Source organism: Dermacentor variabilis, chromosome 8 (assembly GCF_050947875.1).
Source record: "Dermacentor variabilis isolate Ectoservices chromosome 8, ASM5094787v1, whole genome shotgun sequence".
NCBI classification, from domain to species: Eukaryota; Metazoa; Arthropoda; class Arachnida; order Ixodida; family Ixodidae; genus Dermacentor; species Dermacentor variabilis.
The window spans coordinates 13,126,240-13,139,627 of record NC_134575.1 but is presented as its reverse complement, the minus strand read 5'-3'; the positions used below and the strand labels follow the sequence as shown (position 1 = coordinate 13,139,627).

Here is a 13,388-nt window from a genome sequence, read left to right as displayed (position 1 = left end):
ATCACTTTCCTCATTTATGTGAGAGCCTAATTCTGCCACCCATAAGATCATCACGACGTCTGTTTAATTGTCAGTGTTCAACGCATTCGTGGTTCAACTAGCGCTTTCAATAAATCATATCTGCCGACTGCCATATCGGATTGGAATGTACTTCCTGACGGTACCACCAATGAAACAAATTCTGTAAAATTTAAGCAGTTATTACACCAGTGTTGTCCAAAGCCCCAGTAGTAAGCCCTTTTATCGTTTTTTTTTTTCATTTTCGTGTTTACTGTGTTTACCAGTTGTTGCAATCTGTATTAATGTTTTATTTTTGTGACTCGTGGTTACCATTTGTTACGCCCCCCCCCCCCTTATGTAAGGGGCCCTGAAGGGCAAATAAGTGATGATGATGATAATGATGATGATGATGAAAACTTTCTATCTCAGAGAAAGAAGCAAAAAAAAATGTATGTTACAAATATAACACCCCAACTATCGTCGCAAACCACACTGAAAGGACAGCATGAGCGCATGCACAGTTCGCACCTTGTCAGCACTGACGTCTTTGTTACTGTTGGCGAGAACGGCGTCGTCCTCTATAACACCATGGTTGTTGGACACGCAGCAATTCAGATATGCCCGCGGCATAATCCAACACTGCAAGGCCACGTTACATTGTGTCTTCTCGAACACAGCTCCGTAGGCGGTAGCGATCGCGGTGTTGCCTAGTCATCTAGCTCACTGCGGTTTGAAACGCCAGAAGAAAAAAAAGACGTTAAAAAACGTGTAATATTCGCGTCACGAACTTGAATATAGCGCAAGGCGCGTTCTAAGACCAAAAATGTCAAGGAAAAAAACGGAATCAAAACGCGTTATATTTGTATAAACAGGGCATAACTGGAGCAACATGCCAGCTAATCGATCCGCCGGGTGTACATCTCCAAAGTATCACAAAAGTTTTCGTGTCTCTGTTTCAAGTGTAGAGTCGGCACATTGGTCCTTTTTCTAGTTTTTTATTTTTTTTAGGCTTCATGTTGCAGCGGCTGCGGCGAAGAATGGAACTAAACGTGCGGCGCCCAACAACAGTCTTTTATTAACGTGCGCGACGGCAATTTCAACGGCGTCAACCGTCAACTCGCGAAGGGGTCGTCACAGTGCCCAGCAGTTCCGGTCGCGAGGCGGAATGGGACGCACGCCATGCGTCAGAGCCTCGCGAAGCGTTCCTGGCGAACCACCATGCCGGAGTGAAGTTCGCTGATGGACAGGCAACCTACGAAACAGAAGTATACTTACGAAACAGAAGTACAGTGAAGCACCACGGCGTGGGAAGATCACTGTAGCGCTACGAAATTGGGACCAACAGAAAGTCAGTGCATTGACGTTCCGCTTGAACATGACATTAATCCAGGACACGGGTTTGAAGGAAGGCTCTTGCGAAACCAACAGGGGGCGTGGAGGGAGAGAGGGGAGTTGGTTGAGGAACGGAGAAGAATGTACTACACTTCATCTCGGAAGTCGTATACAGCGCCGTAGAAGCTGCAAGGACTCCTCAGCCAATGGGAAGGCCGCATGCCCCTCGATATGTGTTCATCGACGTCGCGTCGTCTGCTCACCGCCACAGTAATTCGCGGTATAAAACGTGCATGCGCAAGGATCCTAACGTGCGCGTCTCGCTTTAACGCATCGTGCACCAAGAAAAAATAAAACTCTAAAATCCCGCCAATAATCTGACAGTCACGCCCAAAACTATATTCCACGGCGCCATGGATATTGCCCGTGTACGCCTCGTATCTTAATTCGGCATGTCTGCAAACGAATTGTGAGGTTGGCGAGCCTACATGCTCTCAGAACCTTGTTTAAATTAAATCATGCGGTTTTACGGGCCAAAATCATGACCTGATTATGAGGCACGCCGCAGTGGGGGACTCCCGTAATGTGGACCACCTGGGGTTCTTTAACGTGCACCTAACTGAGTACACGGGTGTTTTCACCCCTATAGAAATGCGGCCGCCGTGGCCGGGATTTGATCCCGCGACCTCGTGCTTAGCAGCCCAACACCATAGCCACCAAGCAACCACGGCGGGTGCGCCTTGTTCCAAAGTCAATAAAGATTGTCTATAGCTGTCCAATTCAGTGACTACTTTTATACGCCGCATATATCACTATATATATATATATATATATATATATATATATATATATATATATATGGAAAAACGTATAACATATATGGAAATCGCCCATATTCTCGTTACTCTGTTCTCATAAAAATGTAGTCGCTAGATATCGTTTACTTGCGTCGTCAAACTCCCCCTGGGAGGAGGGGGTTGTTTTTGTTGTTGTTGGGGTAGTGTTAAAATGGTGGCCCCTTTCTTTTTTCTTTTTTTCTCGGCACTTACTATAAAATGGTAGTAGTCATGTTCAGGAAGCACTCACTTCAATTAGCTTTCAATTGAGCGAGCGTTTTCTTGAGGTATCTTGAAGGTTTGCTGGAATGTTGTTGAACTTTTACTGTACATAATTTTTGTATTACCTTACCAGCCCATTACTCCACTCACAAACAGCGAGAAGAAAGTCGATGATGACGGAATTGGTAACTTATATTTATCGCAGACGATGATAAGTTGTGACCCCAGTATTTGACCATGGTTTTGCTGCGATAGGAAATGATGAAGTATTTCGTTTGGAAGTCGCAATGCCGATGAATAACGCCGTAATGCAGGGATGCGGAGTAACATTCTGCCGCCTCGGGTCCAACAACATCCGAGCAAATTGAGTGCGCTGACGTTTCCGCAACCGTTCTTTAATCACAACACCGCGCGCGATTAGGGCTCGTTATCAAATGCGCGAAGTTGGGTCCGGAAGTTGAATACGACATGCAATGTGCCCACGCCTTATGCAGACGACAACCGCGATGAAAGAATATCACAGTTAAAGAAAACAATCGGGACAGTCATTGCATTTTTAATTCTGAGGCATGATTAAGCGCAAGATCACAGAGGACAACGCGAAAGAGACAGGACAGAGCGGAGATTATTTTTATTCGTACAGCAAGCAACAAAACAAAACGCTCAGGTAACATTCAAATAACTCCTATCCGAAACAGAAGCACAGATGGCGTTCGCTGCATTTAACTTGCGTGAAACGCACGAAATGCATGCGTCTCGTCATGGCCACGACAACGACTGCACTGCGCATACGCGCCTGTGGTGGCTGAGTTATTGTGGCGACCAACTTCGTTGCTTTAGGCAGAACTGTTTTATATAAACACATTTTAAGTGCGTATTTTTAGTTAGTTGGTCACACATATGACGAAAGCGTTTGATGGCGCTTCTTTTTATCGCCGTTAGGTCCCGTCAGGCAACGTTATTCAATGTCCGAAGTTGAGCTTTTTCTTTATCTTCGCATAGAGCGTATTCCCTGCTTTCTTGGTCTTCAGTGATTCACGTTACTGCATAATATTCAATACAAGTTCCGCAAATATGAGATAAACTCGTGTCTAAAAGTGCGTCAAGTATAGGAACTTGCTTCCTCACTCCTCGCATTTCATAGTTAATAAACAACAAATTCTACTACATATCGAAACGATAGCCGCACTGTTTCAAGCTTTATTGTAGCGATTGTATCTTTGATAATGCTTGATATGCCAGCCGTTCGGAACATTATACTATCATTGTTAGTTATAACATTACTTTAACCTACGACGTTACTCGATGTGAATGACTGCCGCCACTGTCATCTGTTCTAACAGAACACGCTTGGCACGCCACAAAAACGAACACCCGCACAACGTGACGGCGCCAGGCAACTTACCCATTAGAGCCATGGCGCGATCAACCTCCGACCGAAGAATCTCCAGTACTTTGGTCACTCCTTCTTGGCCCTGTTCGTGAAGATTAACCTGACGTCAAGAAAAGTGAACTGAGTAGTGTTCCGCCTCTCGTTTTTTTTTCATCAACGCAACAACAAGAGAGAAGCTACGCGTAGTTAGCATCGTTACACAACAGAATAATCATGATTGCACAATTCATGCGCCGGCTCTATGTTATGCTTAATATGCACGCTCTTTGTCGAAACTGTAACGGCTACTTTGCTTGCAGCGAACTGGCTGACGACAGGCTGTTTAAGGGAGTCGCCGTGGTATACCACAGGTGACAGCGCTCTGGGTAATGAAAATAACACTGACACTACCCATATCTGGAGCGTCATGAATGCCATGGCGAAGCGTAAGACCAGCCGAGCAAAGGAAGAACCCTTATATACTTTTGACAAAGGCTGTACAAGTTTGCAACCCTTCGTCATGTATTTATTTGTGAAACCGTCACCGGTTTTCCTGACCGTGGCTGCTTGGCGCTACTGATGTCTTGAGAGAAAATCGAATTACGTGCCCTACGGTGGGATAGAATCTCGGACCCTCCGCGCCCAGCATAAAAATGACGTGTAACCATCAGATCATCGTGGCACGCATACTTCTTATGTTAAATCTCCTTAGATTGAAACATAAAACGTGCTAAACAATAACAGAAACCTGAAAATTATGTATTTTTTTTTGCGCGGTTGTGCACTACCTCCGGGATCGGCCCCCACAAGAGGCCGCGTTTCTACCAGAAAGCTCGCCTTTGTGTAGAGCGCTCGCCACCAGCGCTTCCCGCTGAACACTACGGTTACACAAGCTTGCATTTGCCGGGAAGCGTGAGAAGCAGTCAGGGATCTCTGAATGCATGCTATCGCGTTCCATTCTTAAAGGCGAAGCTTAAGCTTCCTCCAATTTTCTCTTTTTTTTTTCTTGAACTGCGCGCTGCGTTCTGTTTTCGACGAATCCCGTCGGGCTTTTCTCGCGGCTTCCCTTGTGACCGTCTTTAAGTGTTGGCGTTACGCACAGGCGGATATCATCATAAGTGCTTACGTTGTAGGCGAGTCCAAAAATGGCCGGTCTTCCGACGAACACGGCGCGTGCGCCCAGTGCCAGCGCCTTGACCACGTCGGTGCCCAGACGCACTCCGCCGTCAAGGTAGACGTCGCACCGATGACCCACGGCTCGGACAATGTCGGACAGCACCTCGATCTGAAGAGTTACAGGGGAACGCGCAACCGAAGGCAGTTCGTTCTTTTTAAAAAAAGGCAAATAATCGTTGCACAAGAAACGGTACATTTTGACGCCAGTTCCATTCGTCGGCAACCCTCCTCACTGTGACCGACGCAGTCTGTATCAGAATGGCGTCTACGTTGCCCGAAAATAGACGGAATATGCATGCGTGCGTGCGGTTTCGCTGTGTGATGAAAAGTGCCTACCTAACGCACCGAGCAGGAACGCTGCATGTGGCTTAGATTAGAAGTAATTCTACGTCGACTGGGGTAATGTGGAATGGTCAGACTATCTCCTTAGGACACGAATTTGCCATTCCATTGTAAAGCCGCGTGTGCTACGCGAGTGTCGTGCTAGTAGGCACGTGGCTTTGGTTTTATTTCTTTTACTTTTGCTTAGCTTATTTTACGCTTTATATGCCATATCTTATTTTGAATTATCGAGTTCTTCGGTAATCTCCCAAAGTATATAGTTTTATGCCACTGCTTTGAAAGGTTGAAAGGCCTGTGTTTACGTCCACAGTCTTCTTTGTGAACTGATGGCAACAAAGAGAGGCGAGTTTAAAGTCAGAACAATTTAATGACTGTGTCTGCTGAGTAACGGATAAGTTCGCGGGAACAACATTACAGTTTTGCGCCATGCCAAAGCTGCAGGCTTTTTAAAATTTTTTTGCGATGGTGTTTTTTGGACCTGTGTAATTCTTTCTCTCATTATGAATTGCCAAAAATCTACCTAATAATAATAATAATAATAATAAAGTGAAATTGTTAATATATTTTATTATTTATTAAGTGTATACACTACGCAATGAAGGTATGAACCAGAACTATAACACATATGAAATCCGTCACCGAATTAGTCACGTCGCGCATACTCACTTCAATTAAATTTCGCGGTTTCACTCACCTACGGTATCGGTTCCTGTTAAACTGTACTTTGATTATGACAAGTAGCGTTGAAAGTAATCTTGCAAGGCACTTTCAGCACGTTTTTGTGCCCGGCCGATGGCGTGGTTAAGAGAGAGAGAGAGAAATATTGCACTTAATGTGTACATTTATTTTTTACATCTTGTAGGTAAGCTACTAGCAATGTCGCGCGTCTGAGCGCCGTGACTCACGGTCGCTGGAACCCCGTCAAGCTGCCGGCCTCCGTGATTGGACACCAGGATCGCCGAAGCTCCGTGATCCGCGGCTTGAACGGCCGCCTCCGCTTCGGATAGCGACGAATGGCAAAATACGAAGTGCAATGCAATAATAGTAACTTATTACTCGATGAAAATGCAGGATACAATGCACATGTCTGTCAAGGCCACATTGAGCTTGACTGGCCGAGCCTGGCAGGTATAGTTTGCGATCGAGCAAGATGTGTGAAGAGGAAATGCAACAAACTCGTTTCAAGCTTCTAGAGTATAAGTTACCAGAAGTGTGATTTTGTACTTGTGAAAGTAAAATAAAAATGAAAAAGAAGCTCGATGCTCTAGTCATTAAATCAGACTTTTTTTTTTCTCTACATTGTGTTTATTGTATCACATGCGAGATGCGTTCGTCGCCGAATTCCACCGCGCGTCCCTTATCGAGACCCACCATTCCGGTGGCTCCCGATAAAATCTCCGCTGCGGGGTCTCACCGACTCCCGCAGCATAGCGCGGGATATGCGTGATCTTATAGCGAATGGTCGGAGGTGCGCGTCTCTCTTCCACGAAGTGAATGAGGTCACTTGTGATCTATGCCAGGTGCAAAGAGTAGCGCTGAACTTCGTGCCAATGCAACATACCGCACTCCGTCCGCATGCATCTGCATTGCACAATATGTTGCACATGATCGACATCTGCAAGGTGCAATCTGACGCAAGTATTTTGAACTTTCACTCCCTGGAGAGATGGCCGTTCTGCATGCCGACTTAATTCCCCAATCAGATGCCGGTATAAGTGATATTCCCGAAAGTGATATACAGAGAATATCGCTATTTGATTTACAGATCTACGAATCCATAGCTTCTGCACTGAAATTTGTGGCTAAGAAGGCTATTTTTCCATGGAGCGGTTTTGTCGACCACTGAAAACTCTCTTCGCTACTTGTGACACTTGTTGCCGCCTGCGAAATCGCTTGCCTTCTTTACTGGTGCATTAGGAATTAACTATACGACTCATGCTGCGAACTTAGCTGTGTGTAAGTTTACTGTCGTTATCGTTTCCACATAGTGTGAGTACATTTTTTCTAAACAAAAATCATTATGTCCATGTGACTCGACAAGGATGTACATTGCTGTGTCCATCTACTTCATCGTGTGCCTCGATCCTCTAGCGTGACATAGGGTCATTGTCGAGACATACGCGGTTTGACGTCTCCTGGTTTCGGTCTCATAAATTCTGGCGTCGTGCGCAGACGATGTTTCCATTTTTCTGTGAGATCGGCACCTCGCTTCTCCGAGGCTGGTTGATGAGTAATCCACCCTTTCCGACGCTCGAATGAACGCGGACAAGAGTCAAGCGTTGCAATCGCTGCGGGGCTCTAAACGAACGTTCCAGCAGGTGTCCATTTGGTAGACGGAGTGAAGGCTCTCGGCGTCACCTGTCTACATTGACGCAATGGTGTAAGTTTATGAGTTAAAGGCTGTAAAAAGGTGTGAGAAAGGGGTGTAAGGGTGTGAATTGTAGACCTCCCTTATTCAATTTTAGGGGAGTAAATTCTTTTAAAGCGTAGTACGAGGTCGTGAATGCCCGCACTAAATTTCTCGTGCGTTACTTTCTTCGCACTCTTCTCGGCAGCTGCTGTCTAGTGTTCCTTGTCCCCAGAGGGCCCCAGTCATTACCACTGCCGGCATTTCGCGAAACAGCTGCGACATCTTGTCGCCAAGCGCAGATGACGCGTCCAGGTGTAGAGCGCCTTACCATCACATTTTCGGACACACCAATGGCGTCCTGCTCGCTACGATCACGTGGGAGCACTATAAAGGCGTCTTTTTTTTGCCTGGCCGTCCCCGTGGCTCCATTCAGAGCCTCGGTTGGGATTGGACAAACGGAAACCGGAGAGTGTATGCAAATAAACCTTCGATTTAAAATATCCACCCTAACCAATAATTTTTTTTCTAATGCTCTCTTACCTGTCAGGACCCCCTTGACGACAATGGGTAAGATGGATACGCCCTTGAGCCAAGCCAAGTCATCCCATGTCAGACCCGGATCCAGGAACGCCTGGGCGAGTGACTTGTCACCTTGTTTGGCATCGTCGTCGTCAAAATTGGCTGCCCTTCTCGCCAACAACAGCAACAAAAAAAGTGGTTTATGTTCAAACTACAGTCAACATCCTAGTTTGCACGCAATGTGAAATACTTGACAATCATGGCGAAGTCAAGAACGTTGAGGCGGTGTGCATAGAGTAAACCACGTAAATGGTTTTTCGTCAGTGTTGCTTTACTACTGAAAACACCCCGTTTTTCATTTCTTTTTTGGTGCCCCACATATACGTGCCTCTCACTCGTCTATAAATCTGTGCGGGTGGGTAGAAGCTCCACTCAGACTGTTACAAACCTACAATAACATGTTAAAAATATTCATTTCGTTGGTCTCAAGGTAACCGCTGCCAATTAGCAGCGCTCGGTCAATATAATATTGGAATACCGCTAATATTTCATAGCAAGATTCCACAACTATCATATCCTATCCCTATCCCGAAAACCAGCAGTATTGAGATTGCAAGTTTAGCTCGAGGACCTGAAAACGTGGACCTGAAAACGAGGCAGATGCGCGGAGATCAATGAATTGCTTATAAGTAAAGTGGTATCCATCGAAAAAGAAAAATATAGGCCAAACAACTCTCATGTAAATCAATCCCATATGACCATACGGGTGGTTTTGGCGGATATATACTATTACAAAAAAATTGTGCACTCTTACTGGGTGCGGGAGTTATGGGCCACATGGTTTGTTTTTTAGCAGGGGAGAATAGTTATTTGGCTGCTACTGCGGTGTTCGACACGACAATTCCCGATGGAAGTATTCTCACTTCCCCGGTACGCTAAAATCAAACATAGCACGACAATATTCACGCACGACAAACATCTAACTTGAACTTAAGCGCAACCGCGTGTTGATTACCAGTGTATATATATTCAGGTTTGCTTGACGTTGACGTTCGGTCCGTACAATAAGGTTAAGCCCGGCGTGGGTCTTGTGCATATACCCTTTTAGAGCTTAGCGCCAGTAAGTTATCTGTCACAATGCTTGTAGTGAAATAGCTCAGATTTGTTGCTTAACTGTTGTTTTTTTTTTCGCGTTATAAACGCTAACGTTACCATCGCTAAATGCTAACGCTAAATGATCGTTACCATCCTTGTAGTTCCTTGTCCACTGTCCAAGAGTGAGCGCATGCACAGACTTCTACCTGAGCACCTATACCAAGTGGCTCAGCTTTCCACCTTAATGCGATATTAGCAATCTGCTGCGACGGAACGCTGTACCTGAGCTTGTGCGAGTACTGCTTGAGGTACTCCCCGAAAGTTCCAGACTTGGTTCCGCCCACGGGTGCGTCTAACGTGCAGCACAGGGCTTTATAGCCCGCCTGCTGTGCTCGGGCCACCAGCCGTTCGGTAGCCCTCCGGTCCGGGTGAATGAACACCTGTCAGGAAAGCACGCTCTAGCAAACGAAGCAGACTGCAGAACATCCTTGCAGCAATGCGAGGAATTAGTATTCAGAGCACACAAAGACACAGGCAGCTTTTTCCTTGTTCCTTTTTTTACTGTTTTGCTTTATCGATGATGATGCCGGTGAACCTACATCATAGCGGGCAACAGGGCAACACGAATAACAATATTTGATGTAACCGCACTCTCTGTGATATACAATTTATATAAAGGTAGAAGTAAATGCAGCGAGGTGCACCAGACTGGTGTACACTAAAGGGTACCTTGCAATTGGATATGGTGGTCGAAACCGTGAACAAGAAGAAATTACCGGATTCGCCAGAAATTGAGTAGGTGTAATGCATCCGTAGTCGGAAACGCGCGTCCTCTCCCCTTAACTCCCCCCCCCCCCCCACTTCAGTACACATATGCATATCTTGCGTGGAAAGATAACACTTTCAGCTCCGTCGTTTCCAATGAGCTTGTGTTAATGCCTCGGAGCCCAGACATACCCACCCCCTTTTTTACATATCGCAGATGCTTTGCACTAGTGTGATATTATTCTACAGCGAAAGCTTTCGATAGTTACTTACTTTTCATGTTCAGCACACCTGACTTGGGTCTCACCTGTAACCAAAGCAGGGCGCCTGGCGCGGCACTTCTGACGTCCTCCAGAGAAGTGGTGCTGAACATGCTGAGAATCATCACCGTGCCAGCAGCTTCTGCCGCTGCACAAGCCGTAAAAGCAATCGCCGCACAATTGCGTAAGCTTTTAACACACTGAACATCGTATGGACAACGAAAAGCATCTCTTTATCTGAGCTGTATCATTGTATACCTTTCTTCTGTTGCATTCGTCATTTGCTAAGAGTCCACGTTAAAACCGCGATGCACGTAGGTGATCGTCCTTACGCTCGATCTGCTGACATGTGGAATCGCTTCGACACCTGCAGGGGTACTCTAAACCCCGTATTCAGAAATTCATGGTAACTTGAAGCCCACGCTTGACTTGACATAAACGACGCCTGATGCGAACGCGCCCGAGACGCTCATAGGGTTTCCGTTGTTGCGGTCATGACAGGCGCCATTTAAATCAAGTCAAGCGTGGGGTTCAAGATGAATTTGTGAATACGGGGGTAAGAGTCGACCTAGTTGGCTGTCAACTTCGGCTGCCGCTGATTGGCTGGAGCTGTACCAACGAGGAGGTTGGCTGGGGGCAACTGTCTCCTTCCCATTGCTTCCCAGCCAATCAGAACTTCAGCGGCAGCCGAACTGGACAGTCCACTATAGGTGGACTATTACAGGATATCCTCCTGGCCAGAGGAACGCTACGCACACACAGGAAGTGCACGGACCTCCGAGCTCTACGTTGTGCGTCAACCAACGAGGTCGCCGAACGACGTACAGTACGCCACTTCTTCCCGCGTGCGAACAAGTGACGCGACGTACCTTTGGCGGTGGCCTTCTCCCCGTCGGAGTGAGCCATCCTGTGGAAAGGCGCGGGCGATATGCCCACTGGCATGCTAATCTTTGCTCCAAGCACGGTCGCTTCCAGGCTGCGCACGGCCACGCCCCTCAGCAGTCTTGGTAGGAGACGTAGCCTGCGTGGGCGCACGGGCCATTCCATTTGGCGCGTATTTCGCCATTCATATTCTCGAGATGTTCAGCAAGTTCTACATTCGCCACTATAGGAGTCGTAGGAACGGCGACTGAGATGCTGAAATGCGCACAAATGTCGTTTGAACTATGTCTCGACAATCCGTAACGTCAACGGACGGAGCAAACCTGGCCGGATAACCTGGCCCCCTTCGTGTTAGACGTGTTCCGAATGATTATAATAGAGAGAGAGAGAGAGAGAGAGAGAGAGAGAGAGACAGGAAATTTTAAAAAAATGACAGACATGCCTCCCTGGTGTTAACTTATCTAGACTGCTCAAGTCAAAATGCCGGAAAAGTCTAATCGGATAACGAATAGTGTGTCGAAAATGACAGTTTGATTATGCTTTTGAACGCAAACGTTCAAGCGTGCGTGCGCGCGTGTGCAAGCATGAATAATTTTAACATTTTTCTTCTACATTTAATTGCGGGCTCTATATTATCTGCTTTACCATTTCGTGCTTTCGGCTATAGCCTCCGTCACGACGATTTTCACTGGGCGAACAGCTAGGGTTGATGCTAGAATAGCAGTTTGGGCTTGTTGGTTTTCTATCCTGCTAGTAACAGCGCAAAATGTAGACAAGAGACGTGACAAGAAGACACCACAAGCGCTGCGGTGTCTTCTTGTCTCGTCTCTTGTCTACATATTGCGCTGTTACTAGTAGGGTTGATGTTCATGTTTATTCCTGTCATCATGGCACGTATCCACGAACCGGATTGGGCACACAAAATGAGAAATATAATTGTTATAGCTTTCAGAAAAAGAAATTTAGGGAAAAAAAAGAACGCAGGTATCCGCGTTTCTCAGTTGGTGTAGTCCTACTTTATTTATTTTTTTAACATTAGAACTACTCTCGAGTGAAGATTTGTACTGTAGCATGGTGTGCGGTGCTACAACACAAATATTCGATGTACGCCATAGGCCACGAGAAATAGCGCCACTTATTCAACGAATGCGCAAAACATACAGTAACTTGTGCAAACTATAGCCAGAACTTCGTTAACTATCTAAGCGCGCGATACGGCATACTAACCTTGTTATGCCTCGGCAGCTGCGCATGCGTGCGTCACGGGCAACCTTGCACGCACTCATTTGTCAAAGTGGCGTTTCTCCACCACGTATCTTTTATAGACTTGATATTTTGTGTACGCCCAGCACACCTCAAGTTTTTCTGTTAGATGCCTCAAAAGTGGGCGAAGTATACGTCCGCCTACGATGTTTTAACGAAATGCGCGACCGTTATAGTGGGATCGAACCTTGGTCTTTCCGCACTGCAGCAGAATGCCATAACCGTCGGGTCACGATAGCAAGCACGCTTCCCTCGTACCTAATGGCGAATTCGGCAAATCGCCCCGGAGCGTATACCGGGGCGCCCAAACGCGCCGTTTCTAACAATCACTGTCGCCCCGGAGTGCACGTCAGGGCGCCCCGGGGCGCTCCCGGTGCGATTTGCCGAATTCGCCACAAGTCTCTCAATTCTTATTGAAGCGTCTGGTGCGTGCGCCACGGGTCAGTTTCCCGCATCTTTCCCTCGCGACAGCTATAGCGCTTTGAGGCGCTGTGTTAGACTGCGCCACCTACGGTACTGGCGCATACGCTTTTTTTGAGGCCAGACGATGATATAACTAGTATACAGTTTCGGTGCAGTCCGCCTATATAGATGCCATATACTGCGTGAAAAATACACGCGCGAGCGAGCAAGATGCAGTGCGAGAGACCTCGTGAATGCGACCTTGTTCTCGGTCACCGTCTGCTCCCGGTCCTCGCCCATGGTGAAGTAGACGCGAGGTACGGGATCCAGTCTGGCCAACGCCGCGCGCTCGACGTCCTCCACCGTCTTCGCGTCCTCGGGACGTCTCGTGGCGTGAGTCGCGCTGCTGTGCCCGCTCATGTTCGGGCCGATCTCCCGCTATATACGCAGCTGCTGCACACAACCACACACGAACAAACACTAGCTCAAAAGAGGTTACACTAAATAAGCGCCGTTATTTAGAGAGCAAACGATGAATTGCGCATTCTTAATTTTCGGTAGCCTTGTATACC

At 46.9% G+C, this 13,388-nt stretch overlaps 1 protein-coding gene across 1 annotated transcript; it reads right to left on the bottom strand.

Moving 5' to 3' along the window:
* Positions 1-991: 991 nt before the first annotated feature.
* Positions 992-13,251, bottom strand: LOC142590874 (2-Hydroxyacid oxidase 1-like). The gene is made up of 9 exons (XM_075703273.1): positions 13,064-13,251; positions 11,139-11,290; positions 10,317-10,417; positions 9,527-9,684; positions 8,171-8,316; positions 6,186-6,277; positions 4,889-5,047; positions 3,796-3,865; positions 992-1,252 (listed from the first exon to the last, which is right to left on the bottom strand). The coding sequence occupies exons 1-9, from the start codon at positions 13,234-13,236 to the stop codon at positions 1,185-1,187; spliced, it is 1,119 nt and encodes a 372-aa protein (XP_075559388.1). The 5' UTR covers positions 13,237-13,251; the 3' UTR covers positions 992-1,184.
* Positions 13,252-13,388: the final 137 nt, after the last annotated feature.

Excerpts from the sequence above, each read along its gene's own strand:
- LOC142590874 (XM_075703273.1), bottom strand. The coding sequence starts at position 13,236 with ATGAGCGGGCACAGCAGCGCGACTCACGCCACGAGACGTCCCGAGGAC. Across the intron at positions 11,291-13,063 it reads AACAAGGTCGCATTCACGAG|GCTACGTCTCCTACCAAGAC; the intron begins GTCTCTCGCACT and ends GCGCCCACGCAG. Across the intron at positions 3,866-4,888 it reads TTTTTGGACTCGCCTACAAC|GGCCAAGAAGGAGTGACCAA; the intron begins GTAAGCACTTAT and ends CTTCACGAACAG.